This window comes from Meriones unguiculatus, chromosome 10, assembly GCF_030254825.1.
Source record: "Meriones unguiculatus strain TT.TT164.6M chromosome 10, Bangor_MerUng_6.1, whole genome shotgun sequence".
Classification (NCBI taxonomy): Eukaryota; Metazoa; Chordata; class Mammalia; order Rodentia; family Muridae; genus Meriones; species Meriones unguiculatus.
In genome coordinates, this window is record NC_083358.1 from 8505797 (window position 1) to 8532788 (window position 26992).

The window sequence follows — 26992 nt, forward strand, 5'->3', positions numbered from 1 at the left end:
AATGGTTTGTGGGATAGAGACAGAAAATACTAGAATCTTCAGACAGCCCCACTGTAACTTCACAGAATTAGGTCACTGCTGTGGAGTAGGTTTTTTTTTTTTGTTTTTTTTTTTTTTTTTTTAAGTCTGAATCCTCAGACTTTTCTTTCTTTAAAATAATTTATTTACTTTTATTTTATGTGCATTAGTGTAAAGATGTCAGATCTCTGAAGTTATAGACAGTTATGAGCTGCCATGGGGGTGCTGGGAATTGAACCCAGTCCATTTGGAAGAGCAGACAGTGCTCTTAACCACTGAGCCATCTCTCCAGCCCCTTGCTTTGTTTTTTGAGACAGGGTTTCTCTGTGTAGCCCTGGATATCTTGGAACATACTTTGTAGATGAGGCTGACCTCGAACTCAGAGATCTACTTGCCTCTGCCTCCGAGTGCTGGGATTAAAGGCGTGCACCACAACTGCCTGATAAGTGTTTTGTTTGTTTTAAAATAAAAATGTAGTTGTGTGTCTTGTTGGTAACAGACCTGCGGTGCCCAAGGCTTGGTGTGACCCCTTGGGAAGTCATGACACTGTGGCCCCCATGCTTTCTGACCTTTGTGCTGGGATGGAATTCCGCTCCTCAAGACGGCACCCAAAAGTGTTTGCTCACGGTGCACCCCTCTTGGGGGTACAGGTGGTGGCAGGCTCTGCTTCCCTCCTCCCCCCCAACACCTGTAGTGTTTCTGAGGGCACAGATGTTTGTGGGGTGTCACCCGGGCCCCAAGGAACTTTCATTTCTCGCAAATGAGGAGTGTGGCCTTCTGTGAACCAGGAACAAGAATTCAGCTGTAAGTGCCAGAGACCTCCCTCCATGCTGAGCTGACCGGACCCAAAAGGTGTTGGAAGGAAACGGTAAAGAAACACAGACCGCGCTGCAAACATGGCTATAACACATGCCTGAGTGAAGCGCTGGAAGGATGGAGATGAGAAAGGGCAGCTCTGGAAGGTGTGCCCCCCTCCTGTGTGCCCCCTGGAGGTCACTCTGCACACTGGGCCACAGCTGGGTGGCCACACGTTGTCTCAGCGTTGGCTTTTCAGTGAGTTGCTCAGGGTTTCTCTCCATCTGTCAGCTGTTCGATGCTGCATCTTCTTGGGGACTGACTGTTGCTATAGTGACCATCCTTGGTGTGTCCATGACTGTGTCTCTGGGATGAACTGAGTGACTAGTTGGTTTAAAAGATGCCTTCTCTCTCTCTCTCTCCCTCCTCCTCCCCCCCTCTCTCTCCCTCCTCCTCCCCCCCCTCTCTCTCCCTCTCTCCCCCTCTCTTCCCCCCCTTCCTTCTCTCCTTTTTGGTAATACTGTGGGATGCAACCCAGGGCTTTGAGCATGCTAGGCAAGTGCTCACTACTGTGCTTTGTCCTCAGCCCTTGGCTTTATGAGACAGGGTGTCCTATAGCCTAGGCTAGCCATGGACTCATGGTCCCCCTGCTTCTGCCTCTCAGACACAGTGGCTGCAGTTGTGCCGGCTGAGGTGTGTCAGCGCTCACCATCACTCACCCTGTAACATACCGAGTGCCTGCCCGCTCACCAAGGAGCGTGGCTGTGGACAGCTTCCTTTTTCAAAGTGTTCTGGCTTTCTAGGGTGTCTTTTTTATTTATGAGTTGTTTTTTTTTTTTTTTTCTTTTTGAGGGCGGGAGAGAGGCTCAGCAGTTAGGAGCACTGCGACCACAGAAGACACCTGTAGCTGGTTTGTAGTTGAGTCCAGGGATTGAGCGTGAGTTGTCGGGCTTTGATGCTCCGCTTTCCCTGCCGAGCTGTCTCCTCCGCCCAATACCGTCTGTTACATGATACAGTTTCCTCTTCTTCAGCTACTTTTAAAAATTGTTTATGTAGTATACATAAAATGGGCATTTTGTCTGCGTGGATGTCTGCCTGTTTGCAGGTGCACACGCATGTGACACATGCCTGTGTGCAGATGTGTGGGGGAGATGTTCTTATGTACATGTGTGCAGATGTACATGTGTGTGTATGACAAGCCTGTGTCATACACACACATGTACACACGTGAGTGTAACATGCTTGTGCAGGTGCACGTGTGTGATGCATGCCTGTATGCAGATGTGTGTGGGGACATATGCCTGTGTGTAGTACGGTCATGCATATCCACGTGTGTGTGATGTATGCTTGTGAGTACATGTGGGCACACATGAGTACATGTGTGTGAGATTTGTCCCTGCTGCTTGTTGAATCCCTTCGTATCATGACCCCCAGCCATAAGTGTGTCACGGTCGCCAGGAGCGTGGGCTTCACCTCACTTGAGGGAAGTGTGGAGGGACCCGAGAGCCTGTGCTGCCAGGGAGATGCCATGCTGCGGGTCCCAGCTCCCTCTGGCAGCCACCATGATGGTTTTTTGTTCAGCTATAGATTGTCTTGAGTGTGCATGGCTCCTCTAGTGCATTACACATATTCCCATGACTCTTGTTTCCAGGGTGGGACTGAGCCCAGGGCCTCATGCGGGCCAGGCAGAGGCTCTAGTGCTAAGTCCCAGCCCTTTTAAGAGGCAGGGGGATCATGAGTCTGCCTGAGGTGCCCAGGCTGCCCTTGAGCTTGTAATCCTCTTGCCTAAGCCTCCTGAGTCACTGGCGTGTCAGGTGAGTGCCCAGCTCCTCGATGCCCCCCAAGCCTCTGACCCACATGGAGACTGTTCTTTCTCCATAAGGCATGATGCTGGCATGTATCTGGTTTTTGGGGGTGGGGGGGCTTCCACTTGTGTCTGTGTTTGAGGCATTCCTGTCAGGAGGGAGGTTGATAGAGCCAGAGCTTTGCAAACGCTAGGCGTCTTTGCACTTCAGTCACAGCAAGTTTTGTAAAAGTCTGTGGCGTTTCAGGTTTTTAGATGACTAAATTCCCTAACCATGCTCGGTTGCCGCCACCCTGTTTTTTGCTTTTGGATCAGAGTTTACATAAGCAGTACTCGTGGAGTTTTTTGTTTTGTTTTCTGGAGCACTGGGGACTGAACTCCAAACCATGAGGCATAGCTCCTTGTGGAACCGCATCTTCGGTGAGGAAGCCACGCCCCAAAGGGGACAGCCGTGGGCAGAGTGGCTGCACCCCCGGTTGCTGTGAGGCCCCATGCTGTCACCTGGGGCCACATTGCTCAAGCACAGAGAGAGACAGGTTAAATAAAAAACACGGTGGTTTTAATAAATAGTTCCATGTTTTAGTGTGAGCCCCACCCTGTCCTGTGCTCAACAGGTCCCAGCAGGCCAGGAGGACGTGTGGAGCCAGGGTCCTGAGGCTGTGTGGTCCTTCAAATCTTGACTCTTAGAGTAGACAGTGCTGAAAAAATGGGGAAGAGGCCACAGGCCCCCAAGGACACAGGTCGCTCAGGGCTGTGACACAGCGGTCCCTTTACACGGCCTCCGGGAGCATCTGGGTGGTCCTGGCTCCAGAGCAGAACTTTTCACACAGCTTGAGCAGCTCTGACAGAACGAAGACGGATGAGGCTAGGCCGGTCAACAGCAGCAGGTCTGTGGGGAGAGAGGCCCAGACAGCAGTGCCCACCTGCGGGCCACCCGCCATGTCCTGCAGCGCCTCCCTCCGTGCTCTCTGACAGACTTGCGGCGGCAGGGAAGGGGCGTGCCACCCTTGAAGAAGCCAGGGTCCTTCTGTGACGCTAGATGCAAATCAGAGTGGCTTTGGAAGCTGACTTTCTTCCTCACCTCGGAAAAGGCCGCTTAGAAACTCGCTCATTGGTTCCCCGTCTCTCAGAGGTGGGTCTCAGGTGAGCCCGGGGTTCCCTGTCTTTCAGGTTATGTAGCCCTGATCTTCCTGCCTGCACCTCTCCAGCGCCAGTGTTGAGATTACAGGCACACCTACGTCATGCTGAGGGTTGCTCAGGGCTTTGTGTGTGCTATGCAAGCACTCTATCAGAGCCCCAGGCCCAGCCCAAGGTTTTCTTTGTGTGAGTGCTTTCGTGAATGCGCAGGCATTGATGTCGGGGGGTCTCTGCCCTCCACCTTCTGCCACAGCGTCTCTCACTGACGGAACCTGGAGCTCACCATTTTCAGCCAGGCTGGCTGGCCACGAAGGCCCGGAAGTGCCCCCATCCCTGCTGCGTGGCCTCTGGGGCTCAAACCTGGGTCCTCATGCTGACCTGTCTCCCTAGCTCCTGGGTTCCTTTTTTCCATTTCATTCCCAGGCCACTGACTGGGGCCCCACGGGGACATGGGTTTTTAGGTCACAGGGAGGGGTGTCCATCTGGCCTGCTCCAAGGTCTGAAGTGCCCTATCTGTGTATGTTCACATCCACACGGCTGCTTTGGGCCTGTAGTGAGCTGTGCTGGAGCAATGGCTGCTCTGTGCTGGATCCGGAAGCTGACCCTCTGTCCTCCTAGATGGAGGTGGCCAGTGACCAACTGGGGCCAGAAGGAAAGGCAGGGGACCTGCAGCTGCTGCTGTTGGGCTACTTGACGTACAGGCCTAGGGGCTGTTGCTCCCTGTCCCCACTTCTGTTTGGCGGTGGGAGAGTCTGCGCTCCAGAGCAGGGCACACACACGGTGGCCTCTGGGTATCCCTGACTGCTAAATTATGTCCTTTTCAGCAAGAACTGCCGGGGGACCAGCTCTGATGAGCACCTGTCAAGGCCCCAGACTGTGTGTGACCTGAGGCAGAGGATTCTGCCACCCAGGCCTAGCCCAGGGTCCCACTCTCAGCAGAGGGGCCTCTTTTTGGGCTTCCTGTGTGTTCCCCATGTCTGTGTGTCAGCTCCTACCCTATGTGCCACAGAGCAGATGCCTGTGGACCAGCCTGTCTTTTGAGGACGGCCACCTCCCGCTCTCTGGCCGGTCTCAGGTGACCGCTGGTTTCTGTTCGTTCCCAGTACTCACCGAGTGCTCTCAGGTTTTCTGTCTGGAAGACCTTCTGCAGGGGCGGGGCGTAGATTACAGCCAGCTGCCCGAGGAGGGACCCAAGGACGGAGTACAGGAACATGCGGTTCCGGAAGAAGCCGATCTCAAATATCAGCTTGGTCTGGGGGGGAGGGGGAGAGGCACGAGTGGGCTGGGGTGGGCACACAGCATGGATTCGGCAGCTGTGCCCCACTGTGCAGTCTGTGTCCCCCCCCACTGGCACCTGGGCAGGATGGCAGGCGCTGGACCGGGAGCCACTGGGGCATGAAGGCTGTTCCTGCACCCCTCTCCCCAAAACTCTGCCAAAAGTGTAGAGAGGCGGTGGTACAGTGTCCTGGCCACAGGGGCGGGGCCTGGGGCGGGGTCATCCCTGCTCACCTGAGAGCGGCAGCTCAGGGCATTGAAGAGGTCGAAAAACACGAAGCAGGTGAAGGCCATGGTGGTGGTCCTTGGGGTGCTGGTGCCGTTCTCTGGGATCTGGAATCCAGTAGACAGATGTGCTCATGGCAGAGGAGGAAGGGGACCCCCTGCCTCAGAGCTGAAGGGTACGGTGTGCTGAGGGTGGAGGGTCGCTGGTCAGCCCAGCCCCAAGGGTGTATATATATACTAGAAGCTGGCCCTGTGCCATGTTCTGTGCTGGCCCCGGAGAACTCGCACCCTGGGAGGAATGCCAGCTGCCAGCACAGCTGGAAAGTAGCAGAGAAGGGAAAGGCACTTCTGCCGTGGGTCTCGACCCTTTCGGGGATTAACGACCCTTCCACAGGGTCGCCTAAGACCACGAGAAAACACAAATATTTACAATTCACACAGTAGCAACATTACAGTTAGGGAGTAGCAATGAAAATAATTGTATGGTTGGGGGTCACCACAGCATGAGGAAGGTTGAGAGTGGATAACTGCCTCTCAGCTCATGCCGCTACACAAACCCACAGACCAGAACCCAGGTCCTATGAGGAGAGTGGGGCAGCTGACAATTCAGCATGATAAGAGCATCAGCTGCAGTCCAGCCCTGTCTGCCCGGGCTGGCTCATCACTGGGACTGGCCGGAGCCCTGCTGAGCTGGATTTGTGGGTGTACGTTGTTAAGACCATTTTTATTTGCCTCAGTTTCCCCCACCTAATGAAATCCTCTCCAGGCTCAGTCCTCTCCACTTTGGCTGCCAGGCAGGCTTGTTCAGAACCAAGCTCATCTGGATATCCCGGAGGACATGTCTAAACACAAAAGGGGTCCTCAGCCTTCAGGCGGCTCAGATCCCCGCCTAATTCCTCATCTTGGCCATGGACAACCATGCCAGCGATTTCATGGCCCCATGAGACATGAAGATGGACCTGTGCTAAGAGAGTGTCCTATGATGATAAAATGGCTCTGGCCCCATGCTTGGCCTATATGCTTCTCCCCACCCACTCTCTGGCCTCTGACAGCACCAAGCTCCCCTGTGTGTGTGACAGTCTCTCTCTCTCCCCGTTAGAGAGAACACCCAAGTCTCCAGTGCTCAGTCCTGCACAAGGCTCCCCAATTGTCCCTGAGTAAGCCAATGCCATGCCTCGCTTACCTCCCTCCAGAAGATGAAGAGAGTCCCTCCTATGATGACAGCGGCCGACATGAGGATCTTCAGGATCAGAGCTCTGTTCAGGATGGTGTCCCCGAGGCTCCGTGGAGGCCTCCGAAGGGCGTCTCTATCCACAGGCTCCACCCCAAGGCTGTGGAGAAAAAGGAAAATGAGGCTTTGAAATAGCCAAAGCCACTTGGAAGCTGCGCCCGGTGGTATACACCTGTCATCCCAGCTTTTGCGAGGCTGAGGATCTCTGAGTTCAAGGCCAGCCTAGGTTACATAGTGAATCCCCAAGCCAGCCGGAACTACTGAGCGAAAACCTGCCTCAGAGAACCAAAACTTAAAAAACAGCATTGGTCCAGACCCACGCCTCAGCCTTGCGCTCTGGATTGTCGCCTGGGAGTGAGGCTGTCTTTTCCCCCAGCGACTGCCTCACAGATAGCCGTGTCTCTCATCTGTCTCCAAGTATCCAGATGTGGAGAGGCCAGAGCAGCTAGCCAGGGCCAGCAGTGGGCTCGGGCCTTCCCTATGTCACAGCCTCCTACAACTCCCCATGCAGTTCCCACTACTGGGGCCTGGAGAAACGACAGGGGACCCAGGTGCACACTGAGCAGAGACTTGGGAGATACTCGGCCTGCTGCCTCCCAAACAGGAGCCTCCCAGAAGCTGCAGCCCCTTACCGGGCTCGGGGGAAGCCACCGGGCCTCTCCCTCTCTGGACCACAGCAGATGGTTACACTTGATGCTAACAGTAACATCAGCTGCCTTTAGAATGACACCTCCACTAAGGCTGCTGGGCACACAGGTCTCCCGTGCCCTCCTGCCAGCCTGTGCCCTTCCCATGTGGCACCAATGAGTTCCTGAGCATCCAAGTCATGCAAACATCACTGTGGGGGTCAAAGGTACATCGAGTCCATGGTAACCAGCTACGGTGGGGATGGATCCAATCAGTCAAAACAATGACACTTTCCCCTTGAGGGAAAAAGCAGGGCACAGGCCCAAGGATGAGGCCACTCCTGTTAAGAGTGATCAGGGGAGGACTTCCTGGATGTGGGGGGCTGACTATGGTGGAACTGAGCCCCGTGCCCCAGGAGTGCACCGTAACCTAGGGAGCACAGGGCTCTAGGCTGCCCTTCCGGAAGCTGCTTGCACTTCCGCAGCCCAGGTATCCCTTTCCAAGGAGCGGATGTGGTCCTGCCTGCAGCCCACTGCCTCACCTCTGCGCTGGCGGCCCATCCATGATGATATTCACCCACAGGATCTGCATGGCATTGAGGGGGCTGGGCAGGTTGCACACGGTGGACAGGGTGATGAGGCTCAGGGCTGCGATGCTCCTGTGAGACACGGGTGACAGGCAGCCCCTCAACGCATGCGCCAGGCACAGGCGCGGCACCCAGGGACGACGCAGGAGGGTCCACCCCTGCTTACGTGCTCAGCTGGAAGCGGACAAAGTTCTTGATGTTGTAGAAGATGCCCTTGCCTTCCTCCACTGCACTCCTGAAAGGGAGATGAGTGTGTGTGTGGGCAGAGAGGTCCCAGGGATTGGCTTAGCCACACAGTGTGGTCAGGCCCGGTACAGCAGGGCGCTCCCAGGACACACAGGTAGGAGGTGATGTCGGCCCTTCTGTGCAAATCCTGTGTGTGAGCCCTCTCAACTGGAGCTCAGGGCCCCACCCGATCTCGGGATGCCGAGCCTGCTTGACACAGCAGAATCAAAGAATCCAAGCTCCACACTGAGGGGTCAGAGCCATCACCATCCATCTGTCTTGAGTGTATGTTCCTGTGCAGTTTCTATGTCAGAGCATGTGTGTGGAGCTATAGGAACATGTTGGGTGTCCTGCTGTCTCTCTGCCCTATTCCTTTGAGGCAGTGTTTCACAGAGACTGAACAAAGCTGGCAGCCAGCAAGCCCCAGGGATCTCCTATCCTTCCCTGCCCCTCACAGTGCCAGAACTACAGGCAGGTCTACGGCTGTGCCTATGGAACACACGAACACACACACTCTAAATCATGCTTGGGAGAGTTTTAATGGCAGAGAAATGTTGCTATGGTGGTATGTCTGCTGTTAAAAACAATCTTCCAAATGTTCTGGACGCTAAGTATTGTGATTTACTCAAGAGCAAATTCTGAATTAAAGCTGGTTAAAATTAAATCCAGAGGAAGGGAACTTCAGTGCTCCTGTCTCGGCCTCCTGAATTCAGGGATCACAGGTATGTGCCTTTGTTGAGCCTCCAACCATGACTTTCACTTGTGCAAGTGTGCACACATGTAGAGGCCAAAGAACCTGGTGTCATCCCCAGGAAGGCTGCCAGCCTTCTTGGAGACAAGATCTCTCACTGCTTGGAGCTCACCGATCAGGTGAGCCTGGCTGGTTAAGAGTGTCAGACCAAAGCCCCATGCTTGCCGGCCAGGCACTTTTGCAGGCTGAGTCATCCCCAGCCCCCAAATATGATTCCTAACATCTGCCTCTGGTTACTGGCCACTCAAGGGGCTCTAGGCCAGCGGTTCTCAACATGTGGGTTGCAATCCCTTTGGTAAACCTCTGTCCCCCAAATATTTACATTACAATTCCTAACAGGAGCACAATTACTTATGAAGTAGCAACTGAATAATTGTGTGGTTCGGGGGGGGGAGTCACCCCAACCCGAGGAACCATTTTAAAGGGTCACAGCATTAGGAAGGTTGAGAACCACTAGGCTAGGTTTTCTTTATATCCCACAGTGATGACCGGATGGCCCCAGGACCCTACCTTGAGAAGCTCCATACGTTTGGAGTGGGAACCCCTGCCACAGTGACGGGCCTAGGATGTCCCCAGGGAGTGCCCTGAACCCCAGGAAAGCCCCCTCGTATCCACCACAGTCCATCCCGAGGATGCTGGTTATGGCAGCTCACATAATGGCGGAGAAGTCATCATCCACTAGGATCATGTTGGCGGCCTCTTTGCTGACGTCCGTCCCTGACTGCCCCATGGCAATCCCGATGTCCGCAGACTTCAGGGCAACCGAGTCGTTTACACCGTCCCCCGTCATGGCCACAACAGCCCCCGACTCCTGCAATGCCTTCGAGAAGAGCAGGTGACGGCGGCCTGCAGCCCTGCGACCCTCTCAGACCCTTCCTGACACCCTGCCCGTACCACGGGGCAGTAGCCACTAGATGCTGGGGTCAGCCCGGCCAGTCACAGTAGCTCTCCTGCTGTGGCCGTGAGGGCGGGCATAGCCCTGACTTATTCAAGCAAGTGTCAGCCACTGTCATGGCCTCTCAGGCTGCCGGGAGACCCCAGCTAGGACAACACATGGGACTTATAAAGGGTGTTGTTAGTGAGCAGGAAACTAAGCCACACATCAGGAAAAGACGCTTCAAAGATGCTTGTTGCCAATCTTGATAGTCTGAGTGTGATTCCCAGGATCCACATGGTCAATAGGAGAGAACCGATTCCCACAATGCACTGTGCCATTTTTATTTTATCTTATTTTATATATATATGTATATATACACTTTTTTTTTTCTTTTTAAATGGTCTTTCTATATAGCTCAGGCTGCCCTGGAACTCATGAGCTGTAATCGTCCTGTCTCAGTAGGAGGATTGCTGAGATAGCAGTTGTGAGCACCATATACGGTTGGCATTTATTCTCTAGTACTAAAAACTAAATATCCCAGAACCCACTCAAAACAACCCCCAAAGAACAAGCTACAGCCGCCAAAGAGCTCAGTAAATTTTCAGGTACGGATGTGGGGAAGGGTCTGGAACTAACATGTTCTGGTTGATAAAGAGAAACCACGGCAGTGCCGAGTGGGCACCTGAATATTCTTTCTTTACATCATGTAATTCTCTCTGCTGTTTCCAGTGGCTATGGCCAGTGGTCCCCAACTTTCCCACAGCCACGTTTTTAGGGTCCACCCATGTTTTAGTTGTGAAGTGCCCATCCCACCAGAGATGGCGTTTCCCAGAATCCTTTGCAGCTGAGCATATGCTAGCATTCTGGCCTGTAAAGTAGGATGGGTGCATAGGATGCATGCAGCTGCCTAGAACCTAGAGAAGAAAGCGATGACCAAGGCCAGCTGAGCACCCTGCCTCCCTGGACTGTCCCTGTCGCTTGGCCAGCTGGGCAGCCTGCCCTCACCCAGATGGTCCCACCCTGGACAGCCCGTCACTCAGCCCACTTACCTTTATGATCTTAACCTTGTGCTTTGGGCTGGTCCTGAAGAATATGGACACCTGACATGGAGCCAAAGAGCCATCAGTGGACAGGGGAGGTGGAGAACCCCTCCATCGCTGCCCCGTCTGCCCATGGGAGAACCCACCTGCCTCACTCGGGCCGCCAGTGTGTCCTGCTCCATGTCCTCCACCTCCTCTCCAGACATAGCTTTCAGCTTCTCGTTGCACAGGCCGATGGTTCTTCCTGTGAGAGAGTCAGGGCTGAGGGGTGGCTCCAAGGCCTGAACTGTGGTCCTGTCCCACCCAGCAGGCAACACACCTGACTTTTAGCCTGTCCCAGTCACGGTGTCTGACAGGACCGTGGCGAACCTGGATTTACCCATGATGAGGAAGCTGTGGTGAAAACTGGCTTTCCTGAGGCCACACGGCTGGGAGGGGGTATTACTGGCACCTCACATGAGGCCTCTGAGACTCTGGCTTGTGACCTCACAGCACTGGGCTTAGTGGGGCAAAGCTGAATGGAGCTCTTAACAGGTGATGATTGGAGGAGGCAGAGCAAGCTGCTAGCCCACTGCTGATGAAAAGATTTAAGGATCAGAGTGGTTCTATGGCTTGTCAAAGATACCCAGCCAACAGAGGGAGCCAGACTGGAATACCTCGGTGGGAATGCCACCTGTGTGTGGAGATCGAAGCTGAAAAGCTTCTACGTGCGTAGTAGGTCCACAGTTTACACAGACTTTCCCCCCTTTGGATGCAAGGCGGAGCAGGGAGCACTGTTCTGCACAGCCCAGAGCCCTTTCAGATGCATGTCAGGTCCCTCCCCTCCCCTCCCCTCACCCCGGTTACCTACGGCCAGGGCAGTCTCCAGAGCGTCCCCTGTCACCATCTTAACCGACACACCAGACTCAGAGAGGACCCGGACAGCCTCCTTTACGCCAGCCCTCGGGGGGTCGATGATGCCCACGAGACCCAGGAATGTCAGTCTCCCCAGCTCAGGCCCAGACGCCAGGGCCAGCACTGTGAGAGACACGGGGACAGTTGCCGGGGGCTGGGGTACCATCTTTTGTCCTAGCAAGCCCCACTGTGGCTCTCGGGACAGCACGGATGCACTGGATAGAGAGGGAGGGGGCGCAGGACATAGCCCAGGTGGCACAAGGCAGATTGTCCAGCCACAGCCCCGGGGCGATGACATACAGGCATCGGGGACAAGGGAGGTCAAAGTAATGTATAGGATGAGCCCAGCTCCTCTCCTACCCCTGCCCCCAAGGAATACTAGTATTTTAGCATGTTTTAAGATGTTTTCTCCAACAAGGGACAGGGCAGCAAACGGCCCAAGGGCTTTAACATCGGCCTGATGGGGAAGACACTGACCCTGTGGCCAAGAAAACTGCAGGTGGCCAGGAAATGAACTGTCTCCCTTCCTCAGAGGGTTTTCATAGCAGAAGGCAGGGAGTGAGATGGTGCCTGAAATTAGTGTTCATGGCACAGACTTCATATCCCTACAGAACTTGGCAAGCAACACCCCCAGTACACAGGCCGGATGACTAGGCACTCTCTCACCCTGGCCATTGCTGTCAGCCGACCCCTGCCTGCCATCCTGGCTGGCGGCAGGTTCCCCCAGGATCCTGCTCTCAGGAATCCCAGCAACAAACACTGAGGCAAACTCAAAGCCCCAGGGCAGGGGAAAGAGACATGGCACCCACCCCTCAGGCCAAGAGACCCCATCATCTTCTCCTCCTGCTGGCAGTAGGACTTCTGTTGGGGCGTCAGAGGCAGGGGGATGCCCCCATTGTTATACATGCTGCAGTGACAGATCACTTCCTCAAAGGCCCCCTTCATGAAGTAAATGTCTTCCCGATCCTTGGAAAAGAAACAGGAAAAAAAAATCCTCTGTTTCTGGGGTGCCTCCTGCTGCCTCACACTTGAGCCTGTATCAGAACCCCCAAAACATGCAGGCCCCTGGGTCCACACCTGGACTTTCCAATGTGGGCCAGGAGGAGCCAGAGACCCCAGGGATGCAGGTCCCCATCGTGAGCACCATGGGTCATAAAGCCAGGTTCCTGGCCATCACTTTCCTGTTTGGAAGCTCGCAGACACCCTCTTCCCCAGGGTGTTCGTGCCTTACCTTGGTTTGGGGAAAGGATGGTACTCACACAGCCCACCCCCATCACCCCAGCTCTCAGACCCTGAGGCAGGCCGGTCTGGGCCCCATAGCGAGGCCGTCTCAACAATAGCCAAGCTCACCTCGTTCTTCAGGCTGCACCTCACTGCCATCCACTTCTGCTCTGAGCTGAAGGGAATCTCCTTTTTCCGTACATAGGACTCTTTGACGTCACCCAAGTTCATCTAGGGTGTGAGAGGGGATGTTTTCAGGGAGTCACCCTGAGCCAGGCTGCGTGCCAAGTGCCAATGTAACCCCAGCGCACGAACTACAGAAACCCGAGTGACAGCTACAGAAAGGCTGCCTGATTTCAAAGGTCTCGCCCAGGAAAAAAAATTCCTTTTCTCTGGTCCCAGAACCAAGCCATCGCCTCAGCTCCCTTGGAAACTTCTGGGGAACAAAGATATTGGGAAGGTGCAGCCTGGGGCCTGCCCAGCCAACACTTCTGTGGTCTTTGGTGGCCTATTGCTTACCAGCTCAAACTCAGTTTTCCAAAAGCAAACCAGTGTTAGCTGGATAGCTCACGCACTGGAGATGGGAGGGAAGAGAATCCAGTATTCCAGTAAAAATGGTAGAAGTGGGAATTACTTGAGGAAGGAGGCAGCCACGAGGATCCTGCTCCTTATGGGCCTGGGATTTGCTATGTAGACCAGGCTGGCCTTGTACTCACAGAGATCTGCCTGGCTCCTCTTCCCTGGATGCTGGATTTAAAGGCATGTGCCACCATGCCTGGAAAGAATGCCCTCCCACTCCCCTCAAAACAAAGATATGCTGGCAGTCCCCACAGCAGCGAACAGTGGCTGTGCTGTGGATTGCTGTTCTCTGAGAACCATCACTATCTTCATCAGAGAAACTGACTCATCCCAAGAGACCCTCGAGATGAGGCCTCAGAAGGAGGGGTAGGGCAGGCCTCAGACCCTTGCCTCCTCATCCGGAGTTCAGTCACCTCAACCCCTCCCTAGCTGTAGCTAGAGTATGTAAGAGGCAGAAGGTCCCCTGCAGGGGACACACCAGAACAGGGCGGGCTCCATCTCTGTGGGGGACGTTTCACCCATGCTGGGGTGGGCTTTGCAGGGATGTGGCTGTTTGGGGTCACCATGCTACTTTGAACAAACCCAATAAGCTCATTCACTCAGCAAGCTGGGCTCGGGTGGGCTCGGGTGGAATTGGTTCTTTCTGTGGGCGCCCTATCTGGAGTGAATAGATATTTGTTGGCGTCACCCCAGGAGAAGTTCACAAAAACACAGAGATGCATAGTGGGCAGGGTGTGATGGCACATGCCTGTAATCATAGCTACTCAGAAACTGAGGCAGGGCTGTGAGTTCAAGGCTGACCCATGCCACCAGCAAAGGTAAAAAAGGGGGGTAGTGATGGAGTGTGGCTCAGCCAGACACGATACCCTGGGTACCATTCTCAGTACTGAAAACTAAGTAATGTAATTGTGAAAGTGTTGTACGAGAGGGTTAGGCAGATGTCTGGGGCTGGGGAGATGGCCCAGCAGGTAAGAGGGCTTGCTGTGCAAACAGGAGGACCTGAGTTCAAATCCCTAGCATTCATGTATACTAGTCAGGGTTCTCTAGAGGAACAAACTGATATAATCAACATAATGACATGGAAAAGAAAGAAAAACCACAAATATCTGCTTAACACATGTAAATGTATGCACGTGCACATTCTTAACAAAACGTGACACAGAACATTCATGGCGATCACAATCCTTGTGCCTGCAACTGGTCACATGACCTTGGCTGGAGTTCAGAACTATCTTTCTCTACTACCCATCCTGCATTTCCTCCACCCTCAGCGAAGACCTCAGCAGGTCTTGGCTCTTTCCCTGGAAGAATGACCTATACTTTTATTCTGGGCAGGTCTCTGGACGGGTCTGTGCCCTTTGCCTTCCTGCCTGTATTGAAGAGCTTAAGATAGCCTAAATATAACTCCATTTTGAAATAAAGATCTTGACTGGGAACTGAATTCAGGTACCAGGAAATATCACAGAATGTACACCTGGCAGAAAACAAAGTTAACTCTCCTAGCAACAGCCTGCAGGAAATATAACAGAATAAATGCTTCATAGAAAATAGAGACAAACTCCCTGGCAATAATCAATGGGAATCGGTTGAGAATCGGGTGGGAAAATTCTCCCCAATGTTTCAGATATGGTTTAGAAAAATAGCCATTGTGATTATATGCCTTAGCCATTGTGATTATGTGCCTCAGAAAAGGTCACCCCGCCCTGCTAAACTTCACCCAATTCTGTAACGCCAAGGCTTGTGCCCCCCTGCTTGCTGCCATGGAAACCCCCTGCTCACAGACTTTCCCTTTAAAAATCCTGTTCACTCAGAGCTCGGGGTCCCACTTCTCTACTGCTGCGCCAGTGAGACTTGGGTCCCGAGTTCGATTGCTCTTGTAATAAAGCTCTCTTGCAATTGCATCGAGTCATCTCCTGGTGGTCTCTGAGGGTCCCGTGAACCTGGCATAACATTTGGGGGCTCGTCCATCCGGGATGCCTCAGGACCTCCAGGACTCCTGACCCGGAGAGCTTAGTCCTGCGGGTAAGTGTAACGTCTTCTATGTTGTCTGTCTGCTTTAAATGTTTGTTTGCCTTTATTCTTTGTTTCTTTTCCTGAAAAGCCTCGAGGTGCTTACGGGAGCAGCCAGATTAGGTATGACAGACGTGTCGGGGCCTAGGCTGTGGGGGCTTCAAAAGACGTTTTGATGTCCTGGAATTTCTGCCTCCTCGGGACCCCTGGGATAGGGGGACTGGAGTGAGGATCTGTTTCTGCCTCCCGAGTGAGGATCAGTTTCCTGGAACTTCTGTGGCAGAGAAGTCCAGGTTTTGTCTGTTTCTGCCTCCTCGGAACCCTTGGGATAGGGGGACTGGAGTGAGGATCTGTCTTTACCTCCTTAGAACTCCTGGGATAGGGGAACTGGAGTGAGGATCGGTTTTCTGGAACTTCTGTGGCAGAGAAGTCCAGGTTTTCAGTGTTACTTGGTTTCTATGTGTGATTAATTGTTTTTTTTTTTTTTTCCCTCTTGGTGTTGTGCCTGGAGTTACTGTAATTTTTGTGATTAATTGTTTGTGGTTTTGCATCTACTTGAGAGTGCTTGATTTTACTTTTGTTTAAAACTGTAGCTGTTTTTGTTTCTATGATTTCAGTTTTGTCCTGTGATGTTAGCCTGGGTATAGGCTGTAAGTTGTTGCCTTTGGTTTCATTTTTGTCTGAGACGGCCGGTACTTTTTGTGCATGAGTGATTTACTATTTGTTGAAATTGTTTTCCTTACTTCTTTTGAGTTCTCCTGAGTTCTCTTGACGAATAGACTGACAATATGTGACGGAATACCTCCAAACCTCTTGACTTGGTTCTGACTCATTTGGAGAAATTAAAACTAGAGCTCATGGTCTTTCAGTTGATGTGAGAAAAGAAAAAAAAATACTTTTTTTGCAGCTCAGAATGGCCCACCTTCAATGTGGGCTGGCCACCAGAAGGAACCTTCCACCTTCCCACTGTCTTAGCAGTGGAAGATAAAGTTTTTCAAAAAGCATGCGGGCACCCAGATCAGGTGCCATATACTGTAGTTTGGAAGAACCTGGTGACTCATCCACCTCCATGGATTAAGCCCTTTCTGATTCCCACTAACAATTCTCCTTCCATAGAATCTCCGGAACCAGAGGTCACTGCTCTGATGACTGAGACCAAGAAAAAAGACCCCAAAGGTGCCCCTTCAACTCCCTCTGCTCCCCTTCACCCTATTTTGCAGGATGGAACTCCAGAGGAAGCCATTTTTCCACCCCCTCCATATAGACCTCCTCCCACCCCTCAACCAGCTCCTTCAGTGCCAGACACTTTACCACCATCTGGCCCGGCGCAGAGGACCCGGAGCCGCCGGGCAGCCTCTCCTTCTGAAGTGACAGAGGCAGATTCTACGGTCCTTCCCCTACGGGCCACAGGACCACCAGATGATAATGGCCATCAACCTCACCATTACTGGCCTTTTGCCACATCAGATCTCTATAACTGGAGAACTCAGAATACCAAGTTCTCTGACAACCCTAGAGATTTGATTGATCTCCTTGAAACTGTTCTTTTCACCCATCAGCCCTCCTGGGACGATTGCCAGCAGCTTTTACAGGTTTTGTTTACCACAGAGGAGCGGGGACGTATTATTTCAGAGGCACGAAAAAATGTCCCAGATGCTACAGGAGTTCCAACTACAAATCCCATATTGATGATTACTTTCCCTATAAGAGGTCCAATTGGGATTACAACACGGCTGCAGGTAGGGAGCGTCTCCTAGTCTACTACCAGGCTCTGTTGGCAGGTCTCAAGGCAGTCACAAGACGGCCCACTAATTTGGCCAAGATGTACAGAAATAGGAAAAAATAGGCCAGCATTTGTGTCCAAGGTAAGTCAGAATGTAGCTGAGTTTATTGGGGCAGATTGGAGATTGCATTGTGCATATAGGCCCCAAAGTTCAGGACAGGTAGAAAGGATGAACAGAACATTAAAAGAGACCTTAACAAAATTGACCTTGGAGACTGGCACTGACTGGGTGATGCTCCTCTCCATTTCCCTTTATAGGGTTAGGAATTCCCCTTACCATCTAGGATTAACTCCCTTTGAGATTATATATGGGATGCCAGCCCCTAGAGTACCCAACCTTAAGATTGATGCTACTGCTGAAATGGATTAAAACAAGTTTTGAGAAATGTTTAAGGCTTCTGTGCAAGCAGGCAGCTCTTAAAGGGGCAACAGCAGCTTCTCAAAAAAAAAAAAAAAAAAAAAAAAGGCTGCAAGCCTGTATGGTCATAAAAATTGGATTTAACAGGTAACAAGAAGATGTTCCTCCCTTGAAATGACAGTTAAAGGGAATAAAAATAAGTTTTATAATTTTGTTTGTTTTGAATATAAGTTAACTATGTTCTATATATCTTGATATATGTTATTGATTATTAAGTCAATACTGCACATAATTTCTGTCCTGTTTTAAAAACCAGGATTATAAAAATAATAAGGTTTAAAACTATGTTTATATAAAATATTAAAAGCGCACCTTCATGTGTTTATATATAGGAACTTCTTTTGCTGGCAGCCAACATCAAAATAATACATTTAATATTGATTTTAAAAGGACTGAATTGTTTGCATTGATAAAATTTGGTTTTGCCTTTTAAAATTATGGTTATATTTTGTGACTTCATTCCTAAAAAGGGTACCTTATTTTGATATTGCAAAAAAAAAAAAAAAAAACAAAAAAAAACTATGTTTAAGGCAATAAAGCATTTTAAAGTTTATCAGGTATTTTAGACAATGACCTTAGGCATTCTAACAGAGAACTTGGAACAGTTTCTCAATCCTTTGGGGGCGAACAAAAGACTTTGATATTTGTTTTGTTAATTTTACCAAATAAAACCAAGTTATACTATTTGAGCCAATTATAAAAATTATAGTTTTGATAAAATAATAAAAATGATTCTGATAAAAACTTTTATATGGTTTAAAAATTTAAAAAAGTGTCTGGTTAAATCAAAAGAATGGAGCTGGGAAAAGCCTAACCTAAAGATATACAGACTGTTATAAAAGATATAAATTGTATTTGCTTTGGCTTTTACACCTGCAAGCATGATTTGAGAAAGAACTGTAAGATATATTGCTCTTCATTTGAAAGGCTGATGTTTTTTTCAATGCAAAATATTTTCTTACGCTGTTTAGCCCAGGTTTATATAGGGTTATATTCAACTCATTTTTAATTATTATAAAAATATATGCGTGGTTGCCAGTTCCTATATAAATTATTTAATGCTGTCTCCAAATGAAATTTTTGTCCTTTATGCTTTTTTTGCTGTTCAGTTTTAATGCAATATGATAGGATGACAAGATTTTCTGGCCCTTCTATGTATTGTATTTGATTAAAAGTTTTGCTTTGATTTTAGTTCAGAAAGATATTTGAAGTAATGCTAATAAACATAAATAACTATATAACTATATATTTATATAAATATAAATAAATAACTGCTAATAAATGCAGTTAGTTATAAGAATGGGTTTTATCTGGTATTTTGTTTATGTTTTTAAAGTTAAGCCTAGGATGGGCAATTATAAAGTTGGCCTACATAGATCTACTAAAGATAAATATGGGTTTAAAAATATTCATTTAAAAAATATGCCAAAATTAGAGATTATGGCATTCTATTTCATAGGATGCAATTTAAAATAAATAATTAAAAAAAAGATAAATAATTCAGATATGCTGGCCCTCAAGCTTGTCAGAGATCTGATGAATATGGCATTTTAACATGTGTAAGTTTATTATGACAGAGAGTCCCAAAATCCTGGCAGTAGCTCCCCCAAGGTCTCCAAGAAGATTTGGGCACAATGTGACTCTGGATTATGGTATGCTAGCCACTGGGCAAGACTGCCCCAACTGGCCCACTGCCTGGGCCCGGCCTAAACTGTGGACAAAACTGTGGACACCTGGAGAGTCAATGTTTCACATTGCTAAGGGCGAGGTGAGGCCATTCTCTCGTTTCTTTCTCCACAGAAACAGTCTCTCATCTTCTGTGCCTGATTGCTGGACTGCCCTGCTCATGATGCCATGAGACCACAGGAGCCAAGGACAGCTGCCTAGAGTAATGGACTGACTAGTTGTCACTGTCATTTTGATTGGTACATGGATTGGTACATACTTATCCTTCTCAGGTCTCTGATTACATTGATGGCTAAGCTAAGATAATGGTAGCCTTGCAGCTAAAGAGCAGATAGTTAGATCCATTGTTAGTGTATTGGTTAATTTATTAGTTAGTTTAAATTACCAGATACAAGGCTTTCTATTTAAAGAAGGCAAGCAGGTTTGCCTAGCCTACAGGCTTCATGTTAATTATCTATGTCTTATAATGGATGTCTAGATAAAAAGATAATGGGAGTTTATGTAGGGTGTGAAGATATAAGAGTTTACATTTTGAGAATCTAAAAAATGTTGTTTGATTTGGGAAAATGTTTCAGGGTTTATAAATACAAAAAAGATTGGAGGATATAAATAAATGTTTTGTTTAAGTTGCTTTGTTAAGGGAAGTCCAAGCATCCACAGTTCAGCACTAAAGCCACTAATGTATTTCTGCCTAACTATCCAGTGTAACATGGAGATGGGAACTAAAAATAAATGCTAAGAAGATCTGACAAAAAGTGGCCCAGCTCTATTGGTGGCTGATCACCAATAGCTGTATCCACAGTTAAAATGTTAGTTTCAGATCATGGATACACTTAAATTGTTGCTCATTCCAATGGATGCAGTTTTACCTGTTATTCACAAAATGTTTTAGAAAATCAAAAAGTCATGAGATTAGACAAATTTTAATTTCTGTTTTAGTTTAAACTTGTCTCAGCAGATTTTCATCTGGTTGAAACTGCAAGCTGAGATCTGAACTTCCTGGAAGCTGTCATGATTACTCACTGCCTCCTCGGATGGACCACCTAACCAGACGCTTCTGAGGACTGCCCCATTGCCCCGCCTTTGACTGGCATTTCAGCCTTCCTAGCCCCTGATGTCAACGGTCCACTGTCAGCGCTGAAGTAGTTTCAGAAGACGAGACCACCGGTCCAAAATCCCTCCTACAGGCTGAAATGCTAAGTCAAAGGTGACTCCCTGATATTAGCTATTATCTTGGGGATTGCTTAGCTGGAGCAGAAACTAGTATTGCAATACAATACTGGATGTACAAAACCAGAGTTATAGCAGCTCAGTGTCTTTTGCTTTTGGCCAGTTTTGGATCAGGCTTACTTAACAAGTTGTTAAAATATTTAAAAAGACTAAAAACTATACAGTTAATGGTAATAAAAACCCAATTCAGTCAGCTCAGAGATGACCTTAAACTGTAAGAGCCCAAGATTGGCCTCTTCAGTTACATGGAAAGGGGGAAATGAAGAGCTTAAGATAGCCTACATATAACTCCATTTTGAAATAAAGATCTTGACTGGGAACTGAATTCAGGTACCAGGAAATATCACAGAATGTACACCTGGCAGAAAACAAAGTTAACTCTCCTAACAACAGCCTGCAGGAAATATAACAGAATAAATGCTTCATAGAAAATAGAGACAAACTCCCTGGCAATAATCAATGGGAATCGGTTGAGAATCGGGTGGGAAAATTCTCCCCAATGTTTCAGATATGGTTTAGAAAAATAGCCATTGTGATTATATGCCTTAGCCATTGTAATTATGTGCCTCAGAAAAGGTCACCCCGCCCTGCTAAACTTCACCCAATTCTGTAACGCCAAGGCTTGTGCCCCCCTGCTTGCTGCCATGGAAACCCCCTGCTCACAGACTTTCCCTTTAAAAATCCTGTTCACTCAGAGCTCGGGGTCCCACTTCTCTACTGCTGCGCCAGTGAGACTTGGGTCCTGAGTTCGATCGCTCTCTTAATAAAGCTCTCTTGCAATTGCATCGAGTCATCTCCCGGTGGTCTCTGAGGGTCCCGTGAACCTGGCATAACAGTATTAGGATGTTGTAGCTTCCCATTGACCTTAGTCATGGGACATGGCAGCATCAGGTGATGCCCCAAAGAAACTCCTGCACCCCAGACATGATCTTTCTTGCCTCCGTTGTGGAGAAGCAATCCAATTTCCCCCTAGGAGTCCAGGTCAATCTCCCCTCCTAACCCTGTTTATTATCCCTTTCTTAGCCTGTTGGCTTAAAGACATCAGAAGCCCAACGTTTCCAGCTCAGTGGAATGTTTGTTGTGTCTCCAGGCAGGAGTTCTCCCAGCTCTGAAACCAAAACTTCTAGGCATGCCAGTGGTCATGTGTGTTCTAACCTCAGTGCTGGGGTGGGGATGGGGGGTGGGGCAGTAACAGGAAATTTCTGAGGATTGCTAGCCTGGCTCTAGGTTCAGCGAGAGATTCTGTCTCAAGGGAACAAGTGGAGAGTCGCAGAGGACACGGACGCGCTCTTCTGACCTCTTACCTTCATGGCCAGCACCATCAGGGCTCCTTCTGTGGGCTGTCCCATTACAGTGTTCTTTCTGATGACAGCATTGTTGGCGACACAGCCTGCCTGAAGCGGGGATTGCAATATTGGAGGTCAGTATTGGGAACCAGCGCCCGGGCCCTGCACTCGCTCACACCATGAGAAGTTGGACACTGGTGGGCCTGGCCTTGGAGCTGGACCCGGCCCCAGTAAGTCAGGGTCTCAGACACACACGGGGGTGTGTCCGTTCACCCCCCCCATCTTCAGGCATTGAACTCAAGGCTCTCTAAGTTGCCCAGGCTGGCCTTGAACTTGCAGTCCTCCTGCTTTTAGTTTCTTGAATAGCTGGGATACCAGGCCTGTGCCACCAGGCTGGGACGTGGCTTAGGAGGAAGGTTGGGTCCAGAAGCTGTTGTAGGGGAACACCTGGTGCAGGTGGACTAGGGTATGAGGGGGCTGAGAGGGTGGCAGTGACCACTAGTGGGTCTCTGCTTGGGATGACCCTGTGCTCAGGGGCTGGAGAGTGGCGGTGGCTGTGTGCGAGGGGGTGGGGGGAGGAGCAGGCGTCACTGAACTACAGGGCTTATGGAAGCGCTCTGCAGGACACAACTGGCTTAGAGAAACTGACAAAGCGCGGCTAACTATTGCCGCTTCCCTGCCACACTGGAGCTGAGCTCGGCCCTCCGGTGGCTTTCCCAGATCTAGGGGAGATGAGGGGAGGGAAGGCAGCCAGGCAGGGCCCGCCTGAAGGAGGAACTATGGGGGAAGAGGCTCTGACTCCCTGGAGGCTGCCTGCCACGCAGGGAGGGCAGATGGCTTAGGTGGAGGAGGACCACGCCTGACACGAAAATGCCAACAGTGCCTGGGAAAGGCTCCCCACCAGGGAGCCCAGCCAGGCGCCAGCCTTCCTTTCCCCTCCCTCCTCCTCCAGTGGGGGTGATGTCTGCAGCTAAGCCCTGAGGTAGATCAGTCACCTCCTTCACTTCCGGCACGTGGTACACCCCTCCCTGGTGAACCAATACTCACCTCCACCAGCTTCCCCACCGACACGTTGCTGAACCCCTTGATTACTTCCTTGGAGGGGAGGAGGCACACAGTCCCTTCGCCACTGTACCCGACTCCACTGACCTGGTAGGACATGGCAGAGAGAGGCTGTCATCAAGAGCCCAACCCCCAAACCATGCATGGCCACTCTCCTAGGCTTCACGCTCAAGCCATGAGCCCACCCACGAGGATGACCCTGCAGAGCAGGCTGCCCAGGCCCTCTCCCCGACAGTAGAGGCTGCCTGCTCTATGACAAACTGCTGCAAGCCCTCCTGGGTGGAGGCTGTGGCCGCACAAGCTAAGGTGCAAACAGGGAGGGCTTGGGAGAGAGCGCACACTCAGCCAGGAGGAAATGGCAAGGCCTCCGTAGCTCGTAAACCTCTGTCAGTCAAGATGGTGAGGCCTGGGGCTGAAAGGCAAACAGCCATGGAATGTTTATAGATGGGCACGACGGTGTGGCCAAAGTTATCGAGGGCCCGAGGGGCGGCCCAATGGTGAAGAGTGCCTACTGGTCTCACAAGGGACAAGTTCAGTTCCCAGCGTCACCACTAGATGGCCTCAAACTACCTGCAACACCAGGTTCAGGGATCAGTCGCCCTCTTCTGGCCACCAAGGGAACTGCATTTATGTGTATATTAGACATACACATAATCTTTTTTAAAAAAAAGATTTATTTCATGTATATGAGTGTTCTATTCTATCTGCACGTATACCAGAATGTTAAAAGAGGGCAGCAGATCACATTATAGATGGTTAGAAGCCACCATATGCTTGCTGGGAATTGAACTCAGGACCTCTGGAAGAGCACTTAACTGCTGAGCCATCTCTCCAGCCCCAAAGCAATCTTTAAAAAGAAGAAAACGTTATTGACAAGTGCAGGCCATGGCCTGTGAGTCTCCACTTGCTGATCCTTTGCTCTGGAAAGTTCTAAATTGCTGGTGAAGGGAGGGTACAGCTCTCCCACGGGGGACAGAGAAGCACAGTGACTCAGGGTCCGTTTGCCATGGGTGGTGGCAGGCACTTCTGTGGCTTTTAAATTTGGTAAAGAGCTGGGCGTGGTGATTCCCGCCTGGCAGTGACAGCATGTGGGAAGCTGAGACAAGAGGCTTTATTGCACAGTAAATCTGGGCTACATAATGAATTCCAGCCCAGCCTAGGTGGTGAGATTCTTGGTTCAAAAGCTCCAAAGCAGCCGGGCCTAGTGGCTCAAGCCTGTAATCTTAGCTACTAGAAGAAGCTGAGGGAGGCAGATCTCAAGTTCAAAGTCAGCCTGGCTACAGAGTAAGACCTTGTTCCAAAGGAAAGGGAAGAGCGAGCTGGAATACAGCTCAGTGGTGGAATGTTTACCCAGCATGCCAGTCAATCCCCAGCACCACAAAATCGGGGCAGGATGTAAATGAGGAGCTAGCAGCGTGGTCTGGTAGCTAGTGCCTGTCTAGTGTGGAGGAGACCCTGGGCTCCACGCTGCAAAAATACAAAAACAAACAAACAAACAAACAAAAAAAAAAACAACAAAAAAACAATTTGATTAAAAAAAAAAATCAAAGCTGAGCCGGGCAGAGGTGGTACACACCTTTAATCCCAGGCAGAGGCAGGTGGGTCTCTGAGTTGAAGGCCTGGATCTACAGAGTGAGATCCAGGACAGCCAGTGCTACACAGAGAAACCTGTCTCAAAAATCACTCACTCAATCAATGAGAATGGCAGACCTCCAAGGTAATTATTTCTTCCTTGATGTTCTAGCGGACTCTGTAATTCCCCTGGGCGGATGGACTGGCAGGGCACACCTTCGTCTCCTGCCCTGTGAGATAGCTTTAGGCTCACCTCAGCTCGGAACCCGTCAGATGTGAAGAGCTGGGTCGCTGTCATTTCATTGGCCGTCAGAGTGCCCGTCTTGTCAGAGCAGATGACATTACAGCAGCCTGGAAGGACGGGGACAGGATTAGAGGGAGAGGTTGTCACCAAGCCTGGGCTTCAGGCAAGCCAACCCCACTCCTCCACCCAACTCAGCCTGCATCGGAGCGGGAGCCCTCACCAAGAGTCTCCACGATGGGCAGCTTCTTCACGATGACCCGCTTCTTAGCCATCCGCAGCACCCCCAGGACCAGCGTCACCATGACGACGATGGGAAGCCCCTCTGGAATGGCCGCTACCGCCAGGCTGGGTGGAAAGGTGGAACCAGACTTAACACCCTAAGGGCGATATGAGTCTCACCTGCTGCTGGTGATGATGCCATCATCCAGGGAAGCTCGGCTTTGCCCCTGCTGAACATCCTGTTCAATTTCTAATCCCACAATGCACTTGTCTTCTTCACTATTGCTGCCCTGACCACTTCCCTGGTAAACTACCTCCCCAGCCAGGCAGTCACACGAATTGGTGCCTGCTCAGTCTTTCAGCATTTCAACCGTTCTCATTTATTAAAGGTAGCTTCTAGGGGGAGCCTCCGAGATTCCAGAGTCAGGGAGTGAGGGAGGGTGGCAGGTTTTGGCATGCAGCCTCTTCTCTGGGTGCTTTGAATGGCAGTTGTCACTGGCTAATGGTTTGGCTACTTTTTCCATACCAAAGGAACCAAAGCAGAGGGCACCCCCACCCTGCCCCGGGCACACCTTCACAACAGAGCAGATCTGATGGGCGCTCACTTCAGTACCACCCCCTCCAGCACTGTGAACCCCAAGCTGAGACCCCAGGAGAAGCTGGCCACACCCACCATCCAGCCCCACTCCTTGAGCCCTAGAGTGGAAGGGCAAGTGTGAGACTAACCTCAGTGAACTGTCAAGTATTTTCCTCGCAGGGAACCACCCACAGTGATGTTCTCGAAAGGGACCACTTGGGGTGTGGCAGTACAGGGACAGCTGTTACCCGAGAAGCCTCACACTAGCTAAGAGAAGGGCCAGTCCAAGCCATGCTGAGCACATGACCTCCAGGCCAGGCCTGCCTGAAGCAAACTGTCACCTGGAGGTCTGGGACAAGAGTACTGCTAGACCAACTCTCCTTCCCAAGAAACTGGAGACCAGGCATCACTTTGATACAGTGGCTATATTTGTTTTTTTACAAGACAGGGTCTCATGTAGCTCAGGCTGGCCTTGAACTCACTGTGTAGCCAAAGACAACCTTGATCTTACTTCAATCCCGGTCTCCTGCCTGCTAGGCAAGTGCTGTACCAACCGAGCCACACGTCAGCCTTACGAGGACCAACTCTTAAGAATTAGTAATGACAACATAAAAAAAAAAATTAAATACCACAGAGTTCAAATTGATACATGCTAATGGGATAGATGTGAACCGGTGAGTATCCGTGAGGACGCGACACTGAGTGGCCTGGTGCAGGGTGAGCCCTCAGCTCAGGCCGGTGAAGAGTCAGCAAAATCGGCAGAGGCTCCCAGCCCCCCTATACCCAGAGGACCTCCCTGCCTTAAATGGTGAAGGCTGTCAAGATTTGGTGTCCCACTGAGAAAACAAAAAAGGGAGGCTGGTGAAATGGCTCAGGTGGCAAAGCTACTTGTCACCAAGCACTGAGGCCCCAAGTTCTACCCCAGGGACCCACGTGATGGGAGGAGAGAACCGACCTCCTGAAATCTGTGGCCTGACCTTTAAACATGTACCATATCACATGGACACCCTTACCACCACCCCCAAATATATGTAAAATGTGTGTGTGTGGTAGTATAGCCTTATAGGCTTTCTGGTCACCCTGGTATAAGCAGTCCTCTGGCCAAGCACAGTGTCTCCCACCTGTAATCGCACAGCTCAGGGGGATCTCCGCGAGTATGAGGCCAGCCTGAGCTACATCACCAGACTCTGGTCTTTAAAAAACATAAAAGAAAACAAAAAAACAGAATCTGAATAGTGACCTTTCACCCAAGACAATGGGCCATTCAGAGACAAGTTATATAAACTAAGATTACTGAATTTGGCCGGGGTTGAGGGGAGTCGTTTCCATGGCGATGGCAAAGCCAGCTTCCTTGGTTTTATGGCCCTGGCTGGATAGATCGGCTAAGCAAACATTTACTCTGGATTATGAGGGGGACGCCCCGTATGTCAAGGGATGGGCGCAGCGTGCTCACACCTGAATATGTTCATAGCAATAAAAAGAAAAATCAACCCCAGACTAATAAAGATCAGGAGAGACCAGGAAGAGCAAGTTCCTTGAAGCATCTTAACTCCGGCCACCTGGGGCCTGAGGTAAAGTTTCCAGAAGAACAATTCTTCGTTTTCATTTACTTTAGAACGT

At 50.5% G+C, this 26992-nt stretch overlaps 1 protein-coding gene across 1 annotated transcript in view; it reads right to left on the reverse strand.

The window, feature by feature from the left end:
• Nucleotides 1–3154: 3154 nt before the first annotated feature.
• Atp2c2 (ATPase secretory pathway Ca2+ transporting 2) overlaps nt 3155–26992 on the reverse strand; it is a 61980-nt gene continuing 38142 nt past the window's right edge. The window contains exons 12-27 of the mRNA XM_060391886.1: nt 24797–24921; nt 24586–24683; nt 22746–22847; nt 21717–21806; nt 12836–12937; nt 12295–12451; nt 11438–11608; nt 10738–10835; nt 10601–10651; nt 9328–9494; nt 7865–7933; nt 7654–7770; nt 6438–6585; nt 5264–5362; nt 4865–5006; nt 3155–3506 (exon numbers count right to left, since the gene is read on the reverse strand). Coding sequence (XP_060247869.1) covers nt 3388–3506; nt 4865–5006; nt 5264–5362; nt 6438–6585; nt 7654–7770; nt 7865–7933; nt 9328–9494; nt 10601–10651; nt 10738–10835; nt 11438–11608; nt 12295–12451; nt 12836–12937; nt 21717–21806; nt 22746–22847; nt 24586–24683; nt 24797–24921 — 1855 coding nt within the window. The 3' untranslated portion in view covers nt 3155–3387. The remainder of the gene's footprint in view (nt 3507–4864; nt 5007–5263; nt 5363–6437; nt 6586–7653; nt 7771–7864; nt 7934–9327; nt 9495–10600; nt 10652–10737; nt 10836–11437; nt 11609–12294; nt 12452–12835; nt 12938–21716; nt 21807–22745; nt 22848–24585; nt 24684–24796; nt 24922–26992) is intronic.